At 37.9% G+C, this 26,849-nt stretch overlaps 1 protein-coding gene across 1 annotated transcript in view; it reads right to left on the reverse strand.

Annotated features, from left to right (window-relative positions):
• The window catches only part of LOC111569772 (metabotropic glutamate receptor 4-like), a 254,424-nt gene that overhangs the window by 45,345 nt on the left and 182,230 nt on the right, over positions 1–26,849 (reverse strand). Inside the window, exons 4-7 of the mRNA XM_023272120.3 lie at positions 26,352–26,487; positions 25,992–26,146; positions 25,548–25,688; positions 4,954–5,154 (exon numbers count right to left, since the gene is read on the reverse strand). Coding sequence (XP_023127888.1) covers positions 4,954–5,154; positions 25,548–25,688; positions 25,992–26,146; positions 26,352–26,487 — 633 coding nt within the window. The remainder of the gene's footprint in view (positions 1–4,953; positions 5,155–25,547; positions 25,689–25,991; positions 26,147–26,351; positions 26,488–26,849) is intronic.

Below are 26,849 nucleotides of genomic sequence, written 5' to 3' on the forward strand. Positions count from 1 at the left end.
GCTCTGTGCGTTTACTGATGCGCAACATACTAATATCACAACACAGACACATATCATCTATGACAATATGATACACAGGTCACCAAGTCCAGTCTCCGCACTTAGGCTGCTTTATGTAACTGGACAAGCTCACTATACTGCTGAGAGCTGATGCAATTAGATGAAGTGCAGTGTAAACTCAAGGCAAACCCTCTGGTCAAATGGCGCGAATACAGTCTGCCCCGTAAGAACAAAATTCAGCTCCAAAGTGCACACTGCACAGGAGTTTCATGTCCCAGATTAGAGGCTGAAAACCTCGTTGAAACCACTTTATAAAGAGCACCACTCATTGTACAGACACCCAAATTTAAAAAAAAAAAAAGGTTGATTGCTACTGTGGATCATCATAGCTGTTTAAATTTTTTCCTGCTCTCTCAAGAAAATTTCACCCTTCATTCAAGTTGCCTGTACGTCATTTTACTTCATTCCTGCTTTATTTTTTCAAAATACCAGACATTTCTTACAGAATAATTCAAACATTAAAGCCAAAAGTAAAAAAAATATTCTTAATATCTGGGTGTCTTGATTGATGACTCCCTCAACTTTAAGCCGCATGTGGAGAAACTTGTGAAGAAGCTGAGGCTAAAATTGGGTTTTTATTTTTGAAACAAGGTGTTTGTTTCTTTTAATGCAAAAAAAACTGCTTTTCGCTGTGACTTTTTTGTCTGTGTTTGATTACAGAGATCTTTTGTACATGAATGCTTCTGCTCAATGTCTTCGGATGGTTGACACTGTTTACCATGTTTCTCTGAGGTTTATTACGTACTGTAAACTGGGGATGCACCACTGCGAGTTATACTCTCAGGTGGGATGGCCTGCTTCACCCACCCAAAGGATCCATCACTGGTATACTTTCATATATAAGGCAATACTTGGACTACAGTCCACCTACATTTGTGCTTTCTGGTCCATGTGCTCGTACTGAATTGGGTAAAAAAAAAAAATGCTTTTGTTTACTCTGCACCTTTTCCATGGAAGATGTTGCAGAAAAACTGGAAATTAACTGAGTTATTCTCATTGAGCACTTTTAAATCCAAACTGTGAGTTCTTGAGGTCGACTCCACAACATGCAATCATGTGATCGTCAGCAGGTAACTGACACAATGTTCACGTCACGGTTACAGCGATGCTGTGCCGGCAGCTATATCTCGCAATGGGAAATCCTAAACAAAGTCGTGGATCCAGACTATAAGCCGCATCACTGCCAAAATTTAATGAGGTGGTCCTTGTGTCATTTCTGACTTTACAGAGGCCCTGTGAATGCACAACATCCCTTAGAGGTTCCATGTGGAGCTTAGCAGTGCTGCAGAGTTGTGTTTTTGTGAATAGGTCCTCATTTTGTTTTATGCAAGTTACTGAACATGGATGTAAACAAGGCAGAGCTTAAATTATCTAATTGGCTTTTCAAATGTTTCATGCAGAAGGAAATGCATTTGACACATGAATACACACACTATGTTTTGATGAAGCACAGGACATTCCACAGTTTCTGCCAGATCTACTGTTAGTCCAATCAACACAGACCAGCGTCAGTAAGAGAAGAGGTGGGGTAATTCTCAGGTCTGCAATCAGACATGTTCATCTTATTAACTGTGATGAACTGTATTTTGCACATATACATATCCATATATAGGTGAATTCCATGTTTCAGGGGCAGGTCGGTTTACCAATAAACTAATGATTTCTGTAAAAGCAGCAGAGCAGATAGAAGATCCTGAACAGACATGTGTGACATGTTAGACAGAGGGTTGTGATCTAGTCCAGTAGCAGTGCAGCAGTATAGATGGCATGAGAAGTTACTCATTTTTACCACATAGATCTCACAACCTGAAACACTGTGAAAGTATAAAAGCATTAAACACCTTCCAGACTAAAAATGTCCCTGATCTTCAAAACTTGAAATCCTGCAAAATCACCCATTCAGTGTTAATCTTTGAAGGAAAATATTTTCTTTTACTTCATACATATGAATTAAACATTAAATTGACATTCTGCCAATGTAATAAGTAGATATTAGAATGACAGATTAGCTTGAAGAGCAGGAGTTCAAATGAATAATTTATCTGTACAAACACTGCATACTCAAGTCTCTGAAAGAATTTTAATTGTCTTGAATGGCTTTGCTTTAAAAAAAAAAGGCAGTGTCTATATAATGAAACCCTGGATCATTGCTCTTTGTGCGAAAGCAGTCAATTATTAATACGCCAGTCATGAATGTGAATTTGAGTGATAACGGGGTATAATGTACTTGTACAGCAACGGATGGAAAATAGGTCATATAGTAGAGGGAAGGACATAAGTAAGGTGCTTAGTTGGAAACTATGAAATGACTTCTGTATCAAGAAAGAAGTTTTCAGAGCTCTGTTATAATTACATAAATATATTTCTAATACTTTCAAGGCATAGGATTACTTCACAAATACATGCATTTTATACACTATTAAAACCTTGAGTCACTGCTGCACTGAAAGGCCATAATAATCAGACTGCTTACCACATTTTCAGAGTGTACTAGACACTATTGCAATAACTTGTCAAAAAGCAGTTATTTATTCATGGTTTTGTCAGTTCATAAACATGTTTATATTGTGTTCTCCTTCTCACAGTAGCTTCTCATGTAGTGACTACAAAAGCAATAGTAATCAGCTGAGTAATCACATGCTTGTGGTTATTCTGCAACGAATGATGGATGGATGAGGCTCCTCCAGTGTCTTTGTGAGTTTTTCCAGCCTAAGCAGTTCTGATTCCGGACAAACAGACTTTTATAGCATTCATCACATTTTGGAAGTCTGTTTCTTTTCTCAGTACATGGCTACAGCTGCAGACTGCCAGTGCTTTCCATGATAGTGTGAAATTTAGGGAGGGAAGAAACTACTTGTGCATGTAAGCGAGCAGGGTCAAGACAGCTGTGCAAATCAGTCTGAACATCTTTCATTCGAGATCTTGTCGTAATTTAACCGTGGCTTTTTCATTTTCATGCTCTAGTTCTGCTTTTCAATGATCTGGTTCATGAACAGCACAAATACTAATTCCTCATTATCATCATCATCATCATCATCATCATCATCAACAGGTAATTCTTCATTTGTAAAGCTATTGTCATCAAAATCAATCAGTATCAAAGAAAACACTGCCCTAACATAAACCTGTACCCCAGCCACAATACATGACACTATTAACTTTATAGACTGAAAACATTAGTAACATGCGTTTTTTCATTTTTTAACATAGTACGAGGATAGCTTGAGGGATTGAGTAATTAATTGGAAGAAATGAATGAATTAATTAGGTTGAATAGTGTCTCAGGTTGCTAATTAACCAAGTATGCATATGAGGGTTAACTCAGTAGATTTATAGTCTTCCAGTACTGTTGGATTTGCAAGAATTATTATATTTATACAATAATAAGGTCTTCATATAATTTAATGTAATCTAAATATAATTATAATCTTAGAATTCATAATTAATACAGTAGGTTTTTCTGCTAGCAGAGTGGCTGGGGACGGTAATGTTAATTGGCCAACCGCTTTGGTCCAGACTGAAATATCTCAACAAAAGTTTGATGGGTTGTCCTGAAATTTTGTACAGTCATGGTTTCCAGACTATAAATCCTAATCCCAATTCCCTGACTGTTCCTCTAGGACAACCTTTTTTTTGGATGGATTGCCATGGTGTTTGGAAGAGACATTCAAGGTGCCCAAAAAATTTGTCCTTTGGATCCTACAGACTTCTCATCTACTGTTATGATCAAGTCAAGATTTACTTGTCCAGTATTTTGATTTACAACGAAATACCTGCAAAACTATTAAATTTACAGTCAGCCTCAGTGGCACCAATTACTAACTAGAAAAGTATTCATGGTGGGCAGTTCATTCCACCATATGGCATTGTTAGAAATGCAGTATTTGTTTATTAGTTACTGATAAGAAATCAAGGCAACATACAATGTGGCCATTTACTATAGATGTATCCATAAACAAACTGACTTTGTGCTGAGCACAGGCATGTGTTATGCATGTGTACGTTATGTACGAATACCCAATCGCATCACCTAAATATGTAGCGGACTGCAGGAATTAATGGAACTCGGAAACACCCTCACAATTTAATCAGTTGCTCCTTGTATCATTTCCGATGGATAAGTCCTGATAAGTCCACAACGGTGGATTTGTAGTAGGATCACAATCATGTGATCATCAGCAGGCAACTGACGTAGCGTTCATGTGTAGTCATAGTTACAGTGACGACGTGTTGCTATCTTGCAATAATACAGAAATCTTTAACAAATCTGTGGATCCAGACTATAAACCACATTACTGCCAAAATCTAATTATTTGGTCCTTGTGTCATTTCTGACCTACCCTGAAAATTTTATCCAAATCCGTTAGTCCGTTTGTGAGTAATGTTGTGAACAGACGAACAACAGACAGACAAACCAATGCCAATCGTCACATAACTCTGCCACATTCCGGTGTGGAGAAATTAGCAAATCGTGCTATTCCAGGATTCAAAATTCTCATGTGAAAATAGTAAACACTATTTCAGTTGCTATACATTGGCATGTTAGCATTGTCACTGGAATTAACATTCGGGTTTTAGACCCACTGTGTTCCATTCGAGCCTTACACAGTTACAAGTACATCTACAGACTCTTTCAGTAAGAGTGAGATAGTAAAGAGCTAATTGTGAACCAGCCGGATTTTTTATTGTGTATATTTTACTTTAACTGTGTCAGTAATCCATTACTGCAACCTGCCTCTGGATCACCATAAAACTTTGGTCTACTATGTGTTTCAGCACCTGACAACACTAAGCCCTTCAAAAGTATAATTGGTGCTAAAGACAGAGTTCGAATATTTTTGTTAAATATTTGTGGAAAAATTTCAGTAAATGTTGTCAGTAAACTCAACTGACCTGCAAAGTTTAGACGACGGATGTGCTTGAGCAGATGGGTGCCATTGATGGGGTCCATTCTAGAGCACAGTCCCACCTTCCCTGGGCAGAGCTCCTGGTGCATGTTGTGCAAGGCATGAGCCATGGCATAAACTGCATCAATGACAAACTGCACCTTTCCCTCCTGCTCATAGTGTGAGTCTTTTCCAATTCGTTCCTGATCTGTAAGACACAAAGACATATGCATATTACACTCATAACACATAAAATGTGTGGGATTTTGTAAATTGTTTACAAGCATTTGAATCATGGGAAGAGCATCATCTGTGGCCACTCATTTGGCTCATTGTTCACCATGTCAAGTGCGAGGTTGAGTCCAGCACTGGTTTCCATGTAGTTAAGCAATCACTGGGGAGACTGAAAAGGATTTTACAAGTGGATTTAAAATACTCAATCAGGAAAAATATGTCTAGCTCTATTAGCCACACCATGCAATCAAAAAAAAGCGTATTCATCTAAATACTCAAGCGGTTTCTATGAGTGGATCCAGCTTAAAGAATTATCTACTTGTGAAATCGTCCCTGACCCTTATTTGAAGTAGGCTGATGATGAAGCAGCATATTTAGAGTCTGTTCCAGATGATTAATATGCACAATAGTAGCAAAAGCTATCCATCTTGAAACTCATTTATGGAGTAACTTAGAGATATGACTCATGTTTGACAACAGTCAGTAAAATTTGTCTTTTCAACACTTCACTCGTGTCGGAACCACTTTAGAGAGCGGCTCAGGTTGGACAGGATAACTCAGTGCAAACTATTTGGCATGAGCTGAACCTTTTAAAAAGAGACCGAGGGACCATTCCAGCAGACATGGATGAAAATGCATTGCTCCTCAGTGAGTTTTATTCTTTCTGCACTGAATGGGTCTTGCCTCTTGCAATTAGCTAGAAGGTAAATATCTGGATCGCTGCAGAGGAGCAAATCAATTCCAATATCTGGAGTGCAAGGTTTTCTCCTCTGGGAGATTGCATCAGTTAAAAACAAAAACTCTTTTGTGTATCTCCAGAAGGAATACATGGATTTCCCTTTGTGCAATTTTTTGTAGACACTATGTCTGGGTCTACATGTACATACCATTACCTTTTACCTAAATGTCTTGTGCTGTTTTTCATTATCAGCTTTAAAAAATATTAATATATAAGCTGATGTATGTTTGAATTTGATTGAATCCTTGTTTCTTGACCTGCTTGATTGAACGACTAACAGTGAATTCAGTATTTATTTCCTGGATGTGTTAGAGGCCAGTACAGTGAGGAACCACAGAAGCAGGAAATGAAGACATCCATTCATGGGACAGGGATAATCCCCTTATAGGCTCAATGTAATAACTCGTGATAGGAGTTTATTAATCCTGGCCCAGGTTGTTCCTCAGTTTTTTGCGATTGTTAATTGCTGTGAGGAGGGAGGAGATGGGGTCTGAGAAGGAGATACAACATGCCAATCCTAACTTCTCCTTTCTCCTCACCCGCCTCACATCTTAACACCGTCTCTGTGCAGCTCTGCTGTATGTGCATAAGAGATTATAGAAAGCAGGTGTGTTCAATTTAGATTAACAATACACTAATTACTGGGGATGAACTAATGATAGAGCGGCATATATTTAATATTTATATAAAGGCCAAATGGAACTCAGTTAAGCTTTGCAAGGTAATAAGTGCCCAGTGGGGGATCTGCTGCTGAAATTCTTACAATAATGGCCTTACTGTTGGGGAAGAAATTAAGTGATTCTGTGTAAAGTTGTGTAACTGAATTTCTTGCCGCCATACTTAAAGAAAAATAACATTCAGTACCGTCAACTATGGTCAAAATTACTAGAAATGTGGTATAGCAATTGATCAAGTTTATTTGGTTAATGCATTGGTAACCAGTAAACTGGATAGTTTTGAAATATGACAACATGTCAGGCAAAGTCATCTGGCATGCAGTTAACTTGATGAATCTGAATCAGTTCGAAAAGTAGCATTTTCTGTCTTATTTAGTTTTTTAGAAATGATGTGATCAGACAGACAAAAATGTAAAATAATGTGCAAATTCTGGTATTTCCAAATAATAAAATAAAAAGCAAAAATAAACATCTTTACAAAATGACCAGTTAAGGCACAAGAAACACAAATTTCCAAATCTCTGTTTTTAACAACATAAAGCTTTTGAAATAAATACCTGTAGTAAGGTAACGTTTTTAAGCTTGAAAAGTGCAAACTACTTCCAGTGACAAGATATAGTGCATGCTCATAGACTGTATGTGCATGATGTATTTCATCTCAATCGACTCAAGTAAAAGTAAAAAGTATGGCAGAGTGAAATTACTCTCAGAAGTAAATTTTTTTTTCTCGAAAAGTTACCCAAGTAAATGTAACGGAGTAAATGTAACTCGTTACTACCCACCTCTGATCATTTCTGACAGATGAAACCTTTAATAAAAAAATGACCTTCCGCTGAGCACAGGTGTGTGTTATGCATGTGTACATTATGTACGGATACCGAATCGCGTGACCTAATTATGTAGCGGGCAGCGTGAATTGATGCAGGCAGCTGACATAGTGTTCACTTGTTGTCGTAGTTACAGTGACGCCGTGTCGCTATCTCACAATTATAAAGAAATCTTTAGCAAATCCCTGGATCCAGACTATGAGCTGCACTGCCTAAATCTAATCACTGGGTCCTTGTGTCATTTCTGACCTTCCCTGAAAATTTAATCCAAATCCGTTTTTGAGTAATGTTGCTAACAGACAGACAAACAGACGGACAAACGTACACCGATCGTCACATAAGTCTGCTGCGTTCTATGGCAAAGTAAAAATGCAGCTCAGTAAAAGGAATAAATAGACATAATATTTAAAAATACATTTTTCATATCACTGATATCCCAGTTGTGAGATTTGTCCTGGTTTAGATCATATTTTAGTGTCCTTGGCACCGTTAACTGCCAACATCATGTTGCAGATTTTGCCTTTCCACCTTATTGCCAGCGATAGGAGATGAGAGCAACAGGAAATATTAACAATGTCCTTCAGTTTGAGCAGCGTCAGGCTGTTACTGTGTAGGACAAAGTAGAAGTGGATGAAGAACGAAGATGCACAGCCATCGCTGGTGAGAAAGGGTCACCATGATGGAGTTCAGTGACCCCAAGAGGAGTGAAATTTTCTGTACAAGTGTGGAACCCTTTTAGTGGCTGCGTGACACATTTGAAGTATTCTCAAGACCACAGGAAACAACTGTACGAGCACCAGTTATATCACTTTGCCAAAGCCATGCTTGTGTCTATCTGTCAATCTGTTTTGATCTGTCTCCCTTTGGCTCCCTCTGTTTGTCATCTCTGTCCCTCATGTCTCTCGTCCCATGTTTCCTCTCTGTCCTCGTCTGGTACCTCTGGCTCCCTCTGTCTGTCTGCACCTGTTCTCTGTCTTTCTGTCTGTCTCTCTCACCTGCCTGCACTCCTGATTAGTTATGTGTATCACCTGCACTGATCAGCCCGTTGAACCTCACCAGTATGTAATTACACCTCCACTATATAAACTCAGCTCATTCACTCATTCCCTGTTGGACCATAGCTTCTGCTGCACTCCTGGATTCAGTTTCTCCCCACCAAGCCTTCTACCTCCTGTCTGCTTCAGCCCCTTGGACTCAGCTGTTCCTCCCATCCTGGATTTCCCTCTCGTGGACTCTGTTTTATTCCTGTCTGTTCTTGGATGCTCCCCAGCCTTCTGTCTGCCAGTTTTGTTTCCCCACTAGCTTCTGGATTCCCCGAGCCTGCCTAGCCCTTAGTTCTGTTTTCCCCTTGTGATTGTAAGTACATTATTGTGTTGTTTGGTTCAGCTTATTCCTGTTTGGTTTTGTGTTTTTTTTTAGGTTTAGTAGTGTAATTTCTTTTAGTGTTAGATTTGGTTTAGTTTATCTCCTGGTTTGTTTTCTCTTTTCTGTATTGGGTTAGTTATTTGGCTGAATAAATCGTTTTCCGTTATTCACCTGTTAGCCAGTTCTCTGTGTGCCTGCACTTGGGTTCTCCTGCTACCCCCGTAACAGTATTCATTTACAGGACTCCAGACGGCATACTCAGGTTTCTCAAAACCATGATAAGGGCCAATTCAGCTTTCTGAAATCAGAATACAATGTTTACATGCACAAAACCAGATTACTTCAAAATCCCAATCATCACCAGGATTGTCAAGTCCATGTAAACACTGTCATGGAGTTATCAATAAGAAGAGTCAGAGACAGTTACTGTAAAACATTTTGGTTTTAGATCCCAAACACAGAAAACCCCTTCCACATTGAGGTGGATAATTTAATGAACCCTTAGATGCATGAGTGATTGGACCTTACACTCTTCCATAAGTGGGACAAAATTGACCTGTATAAGAATCAGTGTGTTTTTATGCTTTTTTGGGGGTCATTTTGGTTAAGAATAATCATTTGCATTATTGTTTATATTGTATTTTTCTCCACACAAGAAAGATTTCAGATTTGAAATATGTTTAAATTTCACTTTATGACAGATCTTAAACATTTTGATAATTGAAAAAGAAGATTATCAAAATCTCCTTTTTCAACATATTACATAGAACAGCAATAGGAGAATGTCAACATCCATTTTGTTGACATTTTTTCACTCTTCCTCTGGCTGTTTCTGCTTTCCGTCCCTCATCATCTCTTGTATGAGGGATGGAAAGTGAAACTGGGAATTAGTGAAAAAGAGCTTGGTAGTAATACAAATATTACAATTTCAAAGATAATTTAAAAATTGAAATGGAATGATATCAAAAGCATGTTTTTTGAGGAAGAGCTGGAAAATGAAATGATAAAAACTTTTGATTACAAAGATATTGCAAGAAAATGACCTCACCGGCTCAGTTTTGACCTACATCTAAGGGTAAATAATACCCCAAGCAAATCGTCCTCATAATCTTCAATGTCTCGTACGTGAATAAAGTGAAGTGATACTTGTGTGTACGGCAAAGTGAAAGCAGAATGCTAAGTAAAATAAGATATCTGATAGAAATTAGAGTCTATTGTGTTTTCATTCACAAGCAACAACTTAACATATGTTACTATAAATTACACAAACACACTGCATCAATATTGAAAGGAAGCAGTAAAGACTATAGTGTAAAATGGTCTAGAATTAAATTAATATTTCTTTAGAAACCTTTATTTTGTGGGAGAAACAGTCACATTCCATGGCTCATAATGTTGAACAAATAATGTTTATAACTGTAATGTGCATGTAATTATTCAGACAAATATGAGCTGAACCTATACTGCAGATTAACCCTCTGACACAGACAATTTGTGTACAAAAATGTTACAGTGTCAGAATGGAAGTAGAGTAATGAACTAAATTAACAACTTTATCAATATTAAAGCCTGCTTCAACAAACAATTACAATACACAAATAAGGGCTGTTATTTCAGGGTATAATAGGTGGTTGTCATTCCTGCCTCTTAACTTTTGGACGTGTGAGAAGGAACATTCGGTAACTAAACATTTTGTCACGTAGTCATTTCTCATGCCACATCTCTCCTCTTAAGGTTCAAGCTATTTTCAGTGAACACTTCAATCTGTAAGAGTGCTAGCCCCCGAATCAGCAGAGGTCTCCTTCTGTCAGCCATCTCTCATTTGCTCCATCTCCAGCTCCTCGCTGCAGACCAGAGGGGTTTTAATGTCCCCGATTATCTCACGAGCTTTTGAAATGCATGAATTATTGTTGGAGGTTACGGCTCAGTAATTAAGGGCCACAGGGCCTTGATTGGACAGAGATTGTCACAGTTTGGCCGCCATGCTTATGCCATGGGGAATCCTGTGAGCCAGAGTGGGTGTGAGAGTGATATTTCTCTTGCAGGCTTGGCAGGCCACCCACACTAACTCTGTATTGTCTCTTTTCCATAAGACCATTTTCTTTTTTTCCCCTCGTCTCTCTCTGTAGCTCTCTGCTCATTGGCATTTTGGCTCTCTCACACACATTTTCCAGGCTGTCGTTTTGTTTTCAGAGAAATCCATTTAGATTAAGCAAAGCAGAAGCAAAGTGTGGGTGTCTTCCACTGAGGTGCCACACAATACATTCTGTGACAGAGAGTGTGGGCTCAAGACCTTTCACCTTTGTTTTTAGCTTGTGACTGGCTACAGGCCATCCGCTCTTTTCCTGCCAAGGCAGTTGGACTGTCTTTTAAATGAACCCGACACTGCTACCATGTGCTCTACTCTCCCATTTCATTATCCGTGCATTTATCATTGCATCTTTTTAGATGTGAATTTACAGCCAGGGGGAGACACTACAGGGGACTAAGAGAACATTTTTAATGAACATTTATTATCAGAAAACTTCCCCAGTTGATTACTTGCAATGAGACTTTTTTGAGGGATTCATTAAATTACTTTTTTTTTTCCAGAAATTTCAGGTTTAAATATCCAAATGGGTTATTATTATGTATACTACCTTTCAAAAGTTTGAGGTCACCCACGCAATTTTATGTGTTCCATGAAAACTCACATTTTTATTCATGTACTAACATAACTGCACAAGGGTTTTCTAATCATCAATTAGCCTTTCAACACCATTAGCTAACACAATGTAGCATTAGAACACAGGAGTGATGGTTGCTGGAAATGTTCCTCTGTACCTCTATGGAGATATTCCATTAAAAATCAGCTGTTTGCAGCTACAATAGTCATTTACCACATTAACATATCTCCACTGTATTTCTGATTAATTTAATGTTATCTTTACTAAAAAAAAAAAACTGCTTAAAAAAATGATATTTCTATGAATAAAAGTGTGAGTTTTCATGGAAAACATGAAATTGCCTGGGTGAGCTCAAACTTTTGAACAGAAGTGTAAATAATCTAAAATCCTAAAACTGACCAGTATATTAAGAAACTGTGTTTTGCCTGAAGCCTAAAGCATTCTTTTATGTATTTTTAGTTGTGGAACTAACAATAACTTTTGTTGCTGATCAATCTGTATATTATGTTTTCAAAAAAATGTATATTATCTTAGGTTAGCGAATATCACAAAATAATTAAATATGTTACATCACATTATGGCTTATAACCAAAATACAAAAACATTGAATTTACAAGGACATAAAACAGACAAAAGTTGCAGATCTTAATGTGAGAAACTAGAATCAGCAAATGCTGTGCTGCCATGTTGCTGTTGAACGTTTTTTTGTAAAGGACCAACATGGTTTCATCATGTTAGATAGCAGAAAGCTGTGGAGTTTAAACAGTTGTGAACAGTTGCTGACATGCCTGAGTTAAGCTTCTAACTAATTCGACTTAACTATTAAACTAGTGGGTTATTAGTGCAGCCTTAACAACAAGCAACACTGTAAAAAATGCTCGTAAATTTCAGGGTGAAAAACTGTTAAACCATGACAGTAAAAATCTGTAAACTCTAAAACTGTTTGATCCAGTTTGTATAACACTGAATCACCGTAAATAAGTTAATCAGGAGAAAGCTGTATTTTTTAAAGGTTTTTTCTCTTGAAAAAATACATTTTACTACTCTTGCACAGTTGTTTATAATGTATATAACATCCAATACTGTATTTTTTGCATTTATTTCTCAGTTTTTCAAAGTTAAATGTACGTACTGTGGTGCTGATAATGGAAACATGCCATTATATTTCTAACAAGTAACATTTTTGCATTTATTAAATGTAAAAAATACAGTTTGTATGGGTGAAATTGATGTACTTTTGTGTTTATAACGGACATAAGCTTTAATATTTATGACAGCTATAAGCATAATTTTTGCATATACAGTATTTGCATTGCTAAAATACATATATTAAAAGGTAAATATGCTAACTGTTGTGCTGATAATGAAAAAATGCTGTAATATTTAAGTTTTATTTTGTATGGTATTTTCAAGTAAAACACACTTTTTTAAAGGTTAAAACTTTTTTTTTTTTTTTACAATGAGCACATTTTTAAAACCGTAAAATCAATGGTATCAATACATTTCTTTACCGTAAATGAAGAAAATGTTTTACTGTAATTTTACGGTAGCGTTCTACCATATAAATAGTTTGTTTTTTTTACAGTGAACTGTTTGATCTGTTTTTGATTTGTTTTATCCTTGTGTAAATATGTGTGTTGATGATTGGTATAAAAATATAACTTAATGCTATCTAGACAGCAGATACAGGACTTACATTTAATTTATAGAAAATATTCACTATTTAAATAGCAATCGCAGCAATGGTAAAAAATTACAGTCCTCAAATGGTTCTGTGTTGTATTCAGTTTTACTATACAAAAGAGAATCCTTCAGGAACAAACTGGCAAGCTGACCAATATATTCCCCATCTCTCACCCAGCACATGCTGGATGGACTCCAGCCACCCTGTTCAGGATAAGCGGTTTAAAAAATAGATGCTTGGATGGAAAAGCACATTTGCTTCATCTGCATTGCTTTGTTTCCTGCCGTTCTCCCACATAATTAATACGCAGAGAAACACAGACTCTTTGAGATGGGTCACTGCTCTAACCTACCTCTGCTTTCCACATAAATCAATATCAGTTTTATGTCTCCTTCATTCACAGATAAAAGACAAGCCTCACTTTTTCTCCAGTCACTCATGCCCTCCTTATCCTTTGATCACACTAAGCAGTCTCCCCCTCTCAGGACACTGATAATTCTACATCATGCCCCATGTGGCTTTTGCACAGCTGCCTCGGGAACACTGCAGAGCTCTCCACCGGTGAAGAGGCACCACAAGTGTCACACTTTAACCTCAAACAAATTCTATGAGACTCTCGCTCCCCGTGGAGCAGAGCTGAGAGTGAAGTTAACACTAAAATGTCTGTAATGAGCGAGGCGAGTGATAGAAGAGCTACTTACTGCGTTATAAAGGTGCCGATACAGCATTTAGCCCCTCTATTTAGATGGTCTCAGTCATGTTTTTGTACTATGTTAAAAATCAGGAATTTAATCCCTGCACCAGTGGACCAGTGGAGAGTAATAATTAGTGGTGGGAGGCGATTATAAAAAATAATCTAATTTATTAGAGGCTTTGTATTTAATTATTAATGATTAATCACACTTTTGTCAAATAGCAATATTTGACACAATAAGCAAAGTTTCTCAATTCAAATAAATTTTGGTTGATGACAGAATCGATGAATAGATATACGTGAACTTAAACAACCAAATGTTTGTTTCATTTATATTTATCTGTGCATTTTTCATCTGTCTACTAAATTCACAGATTCCTGCAAACTCAAAGTGCAATTATGGGTCCTCAGTTTACCGAGTCCTTGATTTACGGTGTTTCATGGTTACATCACCATAAATGTATTAAGAAAGTCTTGTTCTATCATTCCGATGTACACCATTTGCAACGTTAAAACAAATTTGGCGCAGGAACTAGTTGGCAAACGGAGCGGACGAATACGTTGTCACGAGGCGCTATACGAAGAGCACGGCTTTGTTTACATTGGCTGGTTGTATGTCACGTATGTCACAGTATGTCCACAGTATGTGAGTTCTGACTTACGGCAAAAATCGAGTTACGTCATGCCGTAGGAACAGAATTCCAACGTAAGTTGAGGACCCCCTGTATAGCAAATGCGGGGAGCGGAGGTCCAAGCATTGCAAAACTTTTGCTAAACGCTAAACTTCCGGTCAAACTAAAACCAGGACAGACTCAGCAGGTTATTTCTTGCCTCAAATGCTTTCAGAAATACTTTTTGCTGAACAGTTTTCGAAATAAAAGAGAAAGTTTGGGACTGAGCTACCATGTTGGTCCAGTGTTTCTGCACTGATTCACTCCTGTACATCTTCTTCACGGCTGGCAAACAGACTTTAGGGTCATTACTGCCACCTACCAGACTGGAGTGTGCATCAGTGATACTGGTGTGCCAGAAATTAGGGAACTGAGAAAGGTGCAATTAAATGTATACATTTTTTAACGTGTTATTTTTTTTCTGTAATTAATTAATCGTAATTAACGCATTAAAGTCCCAGCCCTAACTGCATAAGCATTTGCAATATATAAAATGTAATCATTATAGAATCACGTTCTTTTGTATTCACTTTGAGTAACTCTCAACTGCAGTTCACCTCATTAACCTGCAAATAAAATTTAAATCTCATAAACATCCTCACAATTATTACCTTTCTATATTTTTTTAAAGGCCTACCAGTTGACATTGTATGTTTTCCTTTTAGCCAACGAATGTCATTAACAGCCCAAAACCAACATTGAATTAATTTCAGCTATTTTTTTGTAATTAATTAATCAAAATGAACGCATTAAAGTCCCAGTCGTAGTTAACCCATTGATGCCTGAATTTATTTACAACTAAATTAAAAAAAACAAACCTTTGTGTGTTTTTGCTTTCCAGCTGATGCTAAAATAAGTGGAGATTGTTAAATTGTCTACTACACACAGAACAGATATATAATAATAATAATAATAATAATAACAGATAAATAATAATTAGGTCCCACTCTGACCAGTCCTACGAGAAATCAGTGCAGCATAGGTGCAAAAGGTTCCGAGGTACGTATTGAATATGCACAAACCACCACTGGGAGAATGGATACGCTATCTCAGCTGCAGTCTGAATGAAACTGGTATGTTACGAATTCGCGACAATAGGCGTCCAGGGGTTAAAATACAAACACACTTCACAAACCGCAAGTGGAACTCCTTCAGGAGCTCACCAGTCGTCTCGCCAGCATCCCCATCAGCAGATAACCAGTGGGCCAATCCAGCCAATCACAAGACTAACTCCATCAGTATCATCTCATCCACCTGAGAATTACCCTACGTCTAACCCAGTGTGTATCTCTTTAGAATGCTCAGTGTTGAGATTTACTGCCTGTGAACAAAACGCCAGCTGTTGGTTTTGCGCCCACCTCTTGAGTAGAAGTTGCAGGTTTTCTCTAGTGTATTTGGTGAGTCTTTGGTGTTTATTGTTTTGCCAACATCATCCTCTCTATAAAAATAATCATGAAGATTCTCCAGAGCTTTGAATCTCTGCTTATCTTTTATCAGCGTACGTCATTTCAGGCATCAGCACAGCAGAGGTATAAGTGTGATGATCACTCCCACAGTCATACATAAAAGGATGTCAACATGCCTGTTTATAACAGCACATATACCAGAAACATCATGTTTTGTCGTTCATGACCCACTTTGTTCAAGCAGCTTTGAATTCTTATGTACAGAGGGAGCAGGCAAGTGATAATGTGCTTTATCCTGTATGCATTTTTCCTATATAAAGTGCAGTACATATAATAAATAATAAAAGTACATGTATTATATCATATAACTAGACTGGAATGTGTGCTTGTGGAATATCTGGGGGAATAAACTACCTGACACATGAAATTTCTTCACGGCATTGATATAAATATGCTGTTAATCATATTGTACATAAAGCAGTCCTGCTCACTGAGTTGTTTATTACAACCAGAGACATTAAATGAATAGCCAGCATGGTACAAATGGCATAGCAAAATCTATAACAGTTAAAAAAGAATTCTCCCAGCTCATATTATCTCTGTCATATCACTGAACCATAATGCAGAGCAATTACTGACGCATGCAGCATTGTGAGACAATGTGCACTTAGATAGTGGCTGTAATATTCAAACAGTAAATCCTACGTTCATGAAGCTTTTAATGACATTTTGTGAGTGTCTTGATTTTTTTCAGGTTTTTCTTATATGTTATCCAACCATTGATATCAATGACATTCTGTAAACTCTCATAAAATCTGGTTTTCAAATCATGACCAGAGGGGGGGAAAAAGATAAATAAATAATATATAAAGCTGGTCGCTCATAAAAGCCAAGTAATAAGACAAATGAAAGAGGTGAAATTACCTGTAGCCTTCTGACAGCTGAAATGAGCCAGTATAATGGACATTTTCCTAACATAGATTCCATTAACAACAGAGTCATGTTATACTCACCACTTTGCTGCTCTGAATTTTTTGTTTTTTAAAACAGAAATAATGTTTTCACACATACTGTGCACAGTTTTTTGCTTTGTTGTGTTTCTTAGCCATGTTAAATAGTTGTGAGCGAAACTCAATCTTTCTGATGTTTTTTTTTTCCACATTAAAACTGCATTGATAAGGTGTATAAGAAAAAAAATCATGAGTCTGCATTAACTGAGAAAATTGGAAATAAAAACCTGGTTCACTTTGCCACATATTTTCTAACCCAAGGAATGCAGCGGAGTTATGTGATGATCAGCATACGTTTGTCTGTCCGTCTGTCTGTCTGTTAGCAACATTACTCAAAAATTAACAGATTTGGATAAAATAATCAAAGAGGGTCAGAAATGACACAAGGACCAAGTGTTTAGATTTCACAGTGATGTGGCTTATAGTCTGGATCCACGGATTTGTTAAAGATTTCTGTATTATTGTGAGGAAACAGCACAACGTCACTGTAACTATGACAACAAGTGAACACTGCGTCAGCTGCCTGCTGACGATCGCGATCCTACTTCAGATCGACCGCTGCGGACTTATCATGACTTTTCTGCTGGAAATGAGACAAGGAACAACTGATTAAATTGCGGGGGTGTTTGCGAGTCCCACCAATTCCTGCTGCTCGCTACATATGTAGGTGACGCGATTCGGTATCCGTACATAACGTACACATGGATAACACATGCCTGTGTTCAGTGCAAGGTCATTTTGTTTGTGGGTACATCTATATTTAATGGACACATTCTATGGTGTCGTGATTTCTGCCACAAATTTTTTCAAGATTTCCGCCTTTGGAAATGATACGACGACTGAGCAGCCATGGCAGAGAACTGTGCTCTCTGAGTGCTTTTCTTGTTAGATTTTGTGTTCCAATCGACCTGTTAGTGTCTATTTTGACTTAAAGTATCACAAGATTACACTTGCAGAATGTTCACATCCATAAATGCAGCTTTATATGGACCTCCCAGTGTTTCCCATTTGATGTTTTTATTTTTTATCTTTTATCTTTTTCTCATTATGACAATATATGTAAAACTCAGCTTGGTCAGTGATGTGTTGGTTATCGCTGTGTAAAGTCTGTGTAGATGTAGCTTTACAAACATTGAAATGATACCAGTGTCTACGTTGAAAGCAGCGTATGCAGATTGTGTGCACACATCTGGCTCCAGGGCAATGTGGTGGCTCAGTGGATAGCACTGTCAATTCACAGCATGAAGCCTGGTACTGCTGTTACCTTTGAATCCCTGGAGCTTGTCTGGATTCTGTCTGAAGAACATAATGTAGACAAACAGAAGAGTCAAAACTGTCCTGAGGTGTAATTATAAGAGTAAGTGATAGTGAGTGGATGTGAATTGGCAAGAATGTGGCGATTTTCTTAAATGAATTTTAGGGAAACTTTCATAATTTAGAAAAAACACATAATTTTCAAAATTGTTGAGGGACCTAAGAGAATAAACTCTTAACTTTTAGTTCTGAGCTTCATGGGGTTGAAATAATAAAGTGTTGAATGAATAAAGTCAGAGTTTCATTTAGTTTTTCTTCTTATACTCTCTCCATGCTAATTATAACAAGCTTCTCATTATCTTTACTTGCTCAAGTAATTCTAATTATGTTTTACTTAATTTGTTCCGATCCATCTTCCATATACTTGAGGATGTATTTTTAGAGTTTTCAATATGCTCTCATGTCGTTCTGCTCAAATACAATGAATCACAAACAAATCAAGTCTTGCATGGACACACTCAAAAGCTTATACACTTATCTCTAGACCTGGTTTTGACCTTATCACTAATGTACTCGTATTTCTTGATTTGACCATAGGGTCACTCCATATGAAATCAACAGATTTTAAGAAAATTTCCCACCTGACCCTTTCAGATTTTTCTAAATTTTTACATACTTATAGAACATTATATATGATGGAAAAATCCAAAATTGCAAGGCTTAATTGTAAAGAGTTCCAAAGTTATGACCATTTGAAGTAGGTAGGGGGTACCCTAAAATTGAGACCAAAATTAAGACTTGAAATTTTCGGCTATTTCCAGGCTTCTATAACTTCTGAACTAAAAGAGCTAGAGGTCTGGAATTTTCAGGATCATTTCTTTACTCTGCAATACGTACATTTGAACACTTGAAAATCACTAAATTTTCTGTTATATATGGGTAAAATATGGGGTGAAAACGTGCATATTTAATTTTAACATTTAACATAGAAGGATTTATAGAAGCAAGTTGTGCTTGGTGTCAAAATTTAGGGCAATTCCTGTACTTTCACATGGTGTCTTTTATTTTGTGATACTACCTATCCAACATGCTGATACTGACCTTTGAATCCAAAGGTCGGACAGATATTTTTCATTTTTAGCTGTTCATATATCATACATAACATAACACAGGACCTTTATTTTACAGAGATCCATTCCCTAGGTAGCCAAGATACAGCACATAAAATTGCTAATGAATAGGATGATTAGTTTTTGTGTAACAGGTGGCCACAAGTAGCGTTTTAGAAGTTCGTGATGGGTAAAATCTCAACTTTGTCATTCTCTGTAACACACAAAATTAAATTTTAAGTAAATATTTTCCTATTTCTTAGGACTATGGATTCCTATGAAATGATCTAGGATATAAGCCACATCACTGCTAAAATCTAATCACTTGGTCCTTGTGTAATTTCCGAATCTTCTCTGAAAATTTCATCCAAATCTGTTTGTCTGTCAGTCTGTTTTTGAGTAAGGCTGCTAACAGACAAACAGAAAGACAAACCAATGCCGAACGTCACATGTTCCTTGGCGAGGTAATAATGCAGTACATGAATACATTGATATTGACTTAGACTCTACAAATAATGTGCTAATCTACTCTTCGGTCACTTACTGTGTCCCAACATTTTCACCCATAATCCCCAACTATAGGCATCTTTCCACTGCAAGAACTCAAATGCGAGGTGGCACGAACCTTTAGCAGAACAGTCCTTCAACTGGCCTTTTCAACTTGTCTGTACACTGAAGGATCCAAAAGCCTCAACCCAAACACTAACTGTAATGGTATTTGCAGGTAGGGATGTTCCTATCAAGTTTTTTTTTTGCTTCCAGTCTAAATCAAGTCATTTAATATTTGGCATCTGCTGTAACCATTTTAATGGAAACTATAAGTATTTGAGAGTAGTTGTAGTACATGGTTCCACTACATGTTCAATTTGGCAGCAATCCAAGGAGGTGGGCTCTTCCACGAGCACCATGATAAAGACTTATATGAGGCTTAAACTAAAACAGTGTTCCTATATCTCAGTGGGCATAGATATATGCCTGATACCAATTAATTAAAAATTCCCAAGATCAGCCCTGATCTTAATCTTGATCTTGCACCTAATCTTATTAGGCTCAGGACATCTGTGTTTATGGGCTGTAACCCCAGTTCCTGGAACACACAGAGACTAGGATAAAAGAGGGGCTTGTTGTTGTTTACCTCCGAGGCTCCTCCTATAACAGCCCAAAACTTCCTGTAGTGGAAAACATTTTTATGCTATGCAGCATAATGTTTTTCATTTCTTTATGCATTACACATTACTGGGTACACCTTCTTTTTCTATCTTTATTTATATTGGAGTCTGGGGGTAAGTGTATGAAATTAGAATAGTTCAGTCACATCCAGCTTTTATTTCATATTTGCCTGTGCATAATGTAGGGCTCTTCCTGTTAAAAGGGAGTTTTTTTTCTTGCCACTGTTGCCTTAGGGCTGCTCTGGGGGTTCAGGCATATGGGCTCTGTAAAGTGTCGAGACAATTTGAATAGTAATTGGCGCTATATAAATAAAATTGAATTGAGTTGCAACAGACTTGATTATAGATAATTTTTGCAATAGAATAGTTAAATACAGTCACCGGCCACTTTATTAGGTACACCTGTTCAATTGTTTGTTAACACAAATAGCTAATCAACCAATCACATGGCCGCAACTCAATGCATTTAGGCAGGTAGATGTGGTCAAGACAACTTGCAGAACTTCAAACCGAGCATCAGAATGGGAAGGAAAGAGGATTTAAGTGACTTTGAATGTGGCATGGTCATTGGTGCCAGACAGTCTGATCTGAATGTTTCTGAAACTGCTGATCTAAGGAAACTGAGGCTACAGTTCACACAGGCTCACTAAAACTGGACAATAGAAGACTGGAAAAATGTTGGCTGGTCTGATGAGTCGTGATATCAGCTGTGACATTCAGATGATCAGAATCTGGCATGAACAACATGAAAGCATGGATCAATCCTCCCTTGTATCAACGGTTCAGGCTGCTGGTGGTGGTGTAATGGTGTAAAGGATAATTTCTTGGCACACTTTTGGCCTCTGAGGACCAACTGAGCATCGTTTAAACTTCACAGCCTACCTGAGTATAGTTGCTAACCATGTCCATCCCTTTACCACAACAGTGTACCCATCTTCTGATGGCTACTTCCAGCAGCATAATGCACCATGTCACAAAGCTCAAATTGTCTCAAACTGGTTTCTTGAACATGACAATGAGTATACTGCGCTCCAATGGCCTCCGCAGTCACCAGATCTCAATCCGAAAGAGCACCTTTGGGATGTGGTGAACGTGGAGAGATTCTCATCATGTACAGTTGTAGTCAAAAGTTTACATACACTTGTAAAGAACATAATGTCATGGCTCTCTTGAGTTTCCTGTTATTTCTACAACTCTGATTTTTCTCTGATAGAGTGACTGGAACAGATACTTTGTCACAAAAAACATTCATGAAGTTTGGTTCTTTTATGACTTTATTATGGGTTAACAGAAAAAGTGACCAAATCTGCTGGGTCAAAACTATACATACAGCAACATGAATTAGCAATTTTGGTGACTTAGAAAGTTGTGTCAATGAAATGAGCTTCATAGCATGGCCTCTTAACTTCTTTGTGTGTGATTATGAGTCACTACAGCTGGTGACTTCTCTGAGGCCATTTAAATAGGGCTTATTGGATACAAACACCCACAAACGCTACAATGGGAAAGTCAAAGGAGCTCAGCACAGATCTGAAAAAGCAAATCATTGACTTGAACAAGTCAGGAAAGTCACTTGGAGCCATTTCAAAGCAGCTGCAGATCCCAAGAGCAACAGTGCAAACAATTGTTTGTAAGTATAAAGTGCATGGCACTGTTTTGTCACTGCCACGATCAGGAAGAAAATGCAAGCTACCACCTGCTGCTGAGAGAAAATTGGTCAGGAGGGTGAAGAGTCAACCGAGAACACCAATAAGCAGATCTGCCAAGAATTAGAAGCTGCTGGAACACAGGTGTCAGTGTCCACAGTCAAGTGTGTTTTGCATTGCCATGGACTGAGAGGCTGCCGTGCAAGAAGGAAGCCCTTGCTCCAAAAGTGGCACCTTAAGGCTCGACTGAAGTTTACTGCTGATCACATGGACAAAGAAAAGACCTTTTGGAGGAAAGTTCTGTGGTCAGACGAAACAAAAATCGAGCTGTTTGGCCACAATGCCCAGCAATATGTTTGGAGGAGAAAAGGTGAGGCCTCAAACCCCAAAAACACCATGCCTACCGTCAAGCACGGTGGTGGTAGTATTATGCTGCGAGGCTGTTTTGCTGCCAGTGGAACTGGTGCTTTACAGAGAGTAAATGGGAAAATGAAGAAGGAGGATTACCTTCAAATTCTTCAGGATAACCTAAAATCATCAGCCCGAAGGTTGGGTCTTGGGCGCAGTTGGGTGTTCCAACAGGAAAATGACACCAAACACACATCAAAAGTGGTAATGGAATGGCTAAAACAGGCTAGAGTTAAGGTTTTAGAATGGCCTTCCCAAAGTCCTGACTTAAACCCCATTGAGAACATGTGGACAATGCTGAAGAAACAAGTCCACGCCAGAAAGCCAACAAATTTAACTGAACTGCACCAATTCTGTCAAGAGGAGTGGTCAAAGATTCAACCAGAAGCTTGCCAGAAGCTTGTGGATGGCTACCAAAAGCACCTAATTGAAGTGAAAATGGCCAAGGGACATGTAACCAAATATTAGCATTGCTGTATGTCTATTTTTGACCCGGCAGATTTGGTCACTTTTTCTGTTAACCCATAATAAAGTCATAAAAGAACCAAACTTCACGAATTTTTTTTTGTGACAAAGACATATCTGTTCTAATCACTCTATCAGAGAAAAAACAGAGTTGTAGAAATAAATGGAAACTTAAGAGAGCCATGACATTATGTTCTTTACAAGTGTATGTAAACTTTTGACCACAACTGTATGTGCAGCCGACAAATCTGCAGCAACTGCATGATGCTATCATGTCAATGTGGACCAAAATCTCTGAAGAATGTTTCCAACACCTTGTTGTAAGTATGCCGCCAAGAATTAAGGCAGTTCTGAAGGCAAAAGGATTCCAAACTTTTACTATCAAGGTGTACCTAAAAAGTGGACAGTGAGTTTATAGCTTTCAGTTTGTTGAATAGGCATGCAGTGTGTGTCATCACTTTGGAAGATCAAATATAAGCAACAGCAGATAAATGTCTAGTTCATTCACATAAGCTGACAATGAAACAAAACACAAGTCCAGCAGAGAACTGCTGTATCAGTACAGCTTTAAAGTCTGCCATCCAAGTCACTTAGAGCAGGCTTAAGTTAAGAGGTTCTGAATTATTTGTGGGTCAAAGCTGCAACTATTATTCAGTGTGTAGTTGCAATGATGACATATTTATTCTGAGTATGCTGCATGTCTTAACTGTGCATCTCCTTGGTGTCTCCTGTGTTGTATTGTTACATTATCTGGAGGTCTCCTTTGTTAGTTAACACTGACATTGTTCAGAGAGGTAAATTTCCAGTATCAGTAAGTATGCTATGGTTATTAATTGGTCACTTTGTTAGTGCAAATATGTCAGGTATAAATAGTTCTATTAGCTAATATAATACACTGAAGGTTGAGGTTATTCTTTACACTTCCTAAACTCAAGGGATCATTGAGATTTGACAGACTTAGGGAGTTAGACTACTTTTTGGCAGCGTTCTTGCTTGCCAGGCTACACGTACAGTAAACCTTGGATTTTTTTTTCAAAAACACACCTAAGGATCACATCAAAAGCATTCACAAGTTTCTTTATATTTACTGTATTGCTGTTCCAGTGTTCCAGTATTCTCTCTTAAGCAGCTATAATTCCTCCACCAAGGTGGGAGCTAAGGCGAAGGCATGTTTTCAGTGCCTTTTGTTTGTTCCTTTGCCAAGGCAGGAGCCCAGGCAGAGGTATGATTTCAGTGCTGTTTGTTTGACTCTCAGCAAGATTATATAAAAACTACAAGGGCGAATTTCATGAAACATGGTGGACATTTGGAGCACAGGCAGAAGAAGAATGACTAAATTCTGGTGCAGATTAGGACTTGCCGAATGGACAACTGACCCTTTATAAGATGATTATATGTCAATGTAAAACTATGTAAATGGTGTTTCTCATAGTGGTGAGTCAACAGTGAATTATCTGGGCAGTTCGTCTCCACATAGATTTCCAGTCAGTTTCAGCTCATGTTTCGTTGCCTGGCCCACAATTGCAATGTTTTAGTTCACTCTCACTGTTCTTATAGCTTCATTTTCAGCAGCAGCATTAACAGGCAGCTGCTTTTAGAGGAAAAGCACTAAAAACCCAGTGAACGCTGCCTGCTCAGCATCAACAGCAGAAAGGCACAGTTAGCAACTAGCTGCTGGCCATAATGGAGCATTTAGCAGCTTGGAAATCTAATGGTGTAACAAGACAGTGAATGCTAACAAACAGTGATCTCCATGTGAGCTGTTAATGCTACCTTAATATATATATATATATATATATATATATATATATATATATATATATATATATATATATATATATATAAAATTTTTTTATTTATTTATTTATTTTTAATTGCTGAGTCATGTGATTGATCGTTTTACCCTATCATGGCTACAGCTACTGAACCACGACAGATAATATTGTCAGGATAATGATGAATACCTCCCTGAGAAACTGTCCCTAATTATACACAATGTGTGTAAATATGCCACACGTGTAATTAGTATATCTTACATCATGACACTCACTCACTCACTCACTGTCACATTAATCAATTTTACTGTTATTAAGATAAAGCATCCTCTATACTGATCACTATTAGTTCAGCAAATAGATTCATTTAAAGTAATTAAAAAGGAAATTATTAAGATGGGAGTGGAGACTGCTCTGAGGAAATCCCCAGATATGATATATGTTGTCCTGCTTAATAGATGTTTAAATCATGATAAAATATGCAGCGACTTTTTTCCACCAAGAGATTGTGCTATCTGCAGCTGTATGAGAAGTATGAAGTATGGTACTGAGCCTGCAGCTTTAACCATGCAGCCCAGCTAAGCCATTCACTTGTTATAGCCGTGTGGGTAAACACTCAACTCAGCAGAAATACCGAGCAGCAAAGAAATGAGCTGGGCAGTGCTGTCAAAAGACTTTTACCATGAGCCAAATGTGTCACCTTTCCTGAGACATTAAACGAGGAATGTTTTCAACTTGGTTAAACGTTTAAACAAAACAAACATTGAATAGTTTTTTCTTTGTCAACACGAGAATATCTTACTTGTGCACTTTTTGAGCCCGGACCCTTTCTTCACGGCGTGACGGCTGAGTTTGCAGCTGAAGTTGTTCTCCCAGAACTCAGCAAACCAGATATTCCTTCTGTTGTTTTCCAGTGTTCGACTGATGAAGTAACGATCAAAACCTAGACAGATCAATGGGTCCATTGTCACTTATGTCAGTATTAGCAACAGTGTTGGTACAATCTGTGAGCCGTAGCTCTCATGTGTTCAACAGAATAACTGACTGAATATTGCTTATACTCTTAATTTGAGTTAGTTTTTAGATCTTTGATAATCAAATGGTAGTGCAACTTTTTTCTTCTGATACAGCAAAAGACAGAAACAGATGCAGAAACACCTCACATGAAAAGAACATTTCCCTAAAATATGAACATGGTTTTAGAGGACAGGGAGATCAGATGTTTACACAATGCATGTCTCTGTACCTTTGATGGACTGGCGCTTGGGCAAGATGGTGACCGCTCCCTCTGCCATCTCCTCCTGCTGCACAACCGGTGAGATCTTTGAGCCCCAGCTGTCCGAACCCACCCAGATGAAATGACCTGTTTGATTGGCCTTTTTCGCTGCGTGGAGTAGCCGCCTGCAAAGGTGAGGAAACAGATGTTGCCACAGATAAGGTCAGCATCCCAACCAGCTTCACTTTGATTTTCCTCTGCATTTCATTACACCATGGTCTGGCAGAGCCGTACTGAAATGGCTGCATTCCCAGGTTTCTGTGCTGTCTGGTGCAGTCATGTTTTTCCTAATCTTTAAAGGAGTGTTGCGTAGCTATTACCAGGCCTTACCTGATATCGTCTTCGTTGGCAAAAAGTATGACAACTCTTGCATTTGGATTTTCTCGGAGTCGCCTTATGACCTTGTCAAACTCTCCCTGCTTGGGCTCTCGAGGAATCTTGACAGACTGGGAGATGCACACACCCCCTGCAAAAAGAAATATAGCGATGTTTTGAGGCGATTCGCTCAATCTGTACTATAAAACCCTCACTATGCTAGACAAATCACAGAAATGCAAAAGTACAGTTGTTAAACATCAATAATGTATTTAGTTGTGTAAATTGTATCTAAATGTGACTTCACAGACAATAAACATCAGTGTATCCAGGAAATGTCAGGCAAATGTAAAACTAAGACGTTGTTGGTCACCAGGAGACAACTAACCGGCTGCTAAAGGAAATTAACCATCATGCCATCTTTGAGTCTGCTAAACTGAGATTTTTTATGTTGGTTTACCCACTAGTTGATCTCATGCGGAACATATTTCTAGCATTTTTGTGGGACAGAGG

Source organism: Amphiprion ocellaris, chromosome 5, assembly GCF_022539595.1.
Source record: "Amphiprion ocellaris isolate individual 3 ecotype Okinawa chromosome 5, ASM2253959v1, whole genome shotgun sequence".
Lineage (NCBI taxonomy): Eukaryota > Metazoa > Chordata > Actinopteri > Pomacentridae > Amphiprion > Amphiprion ocellaris.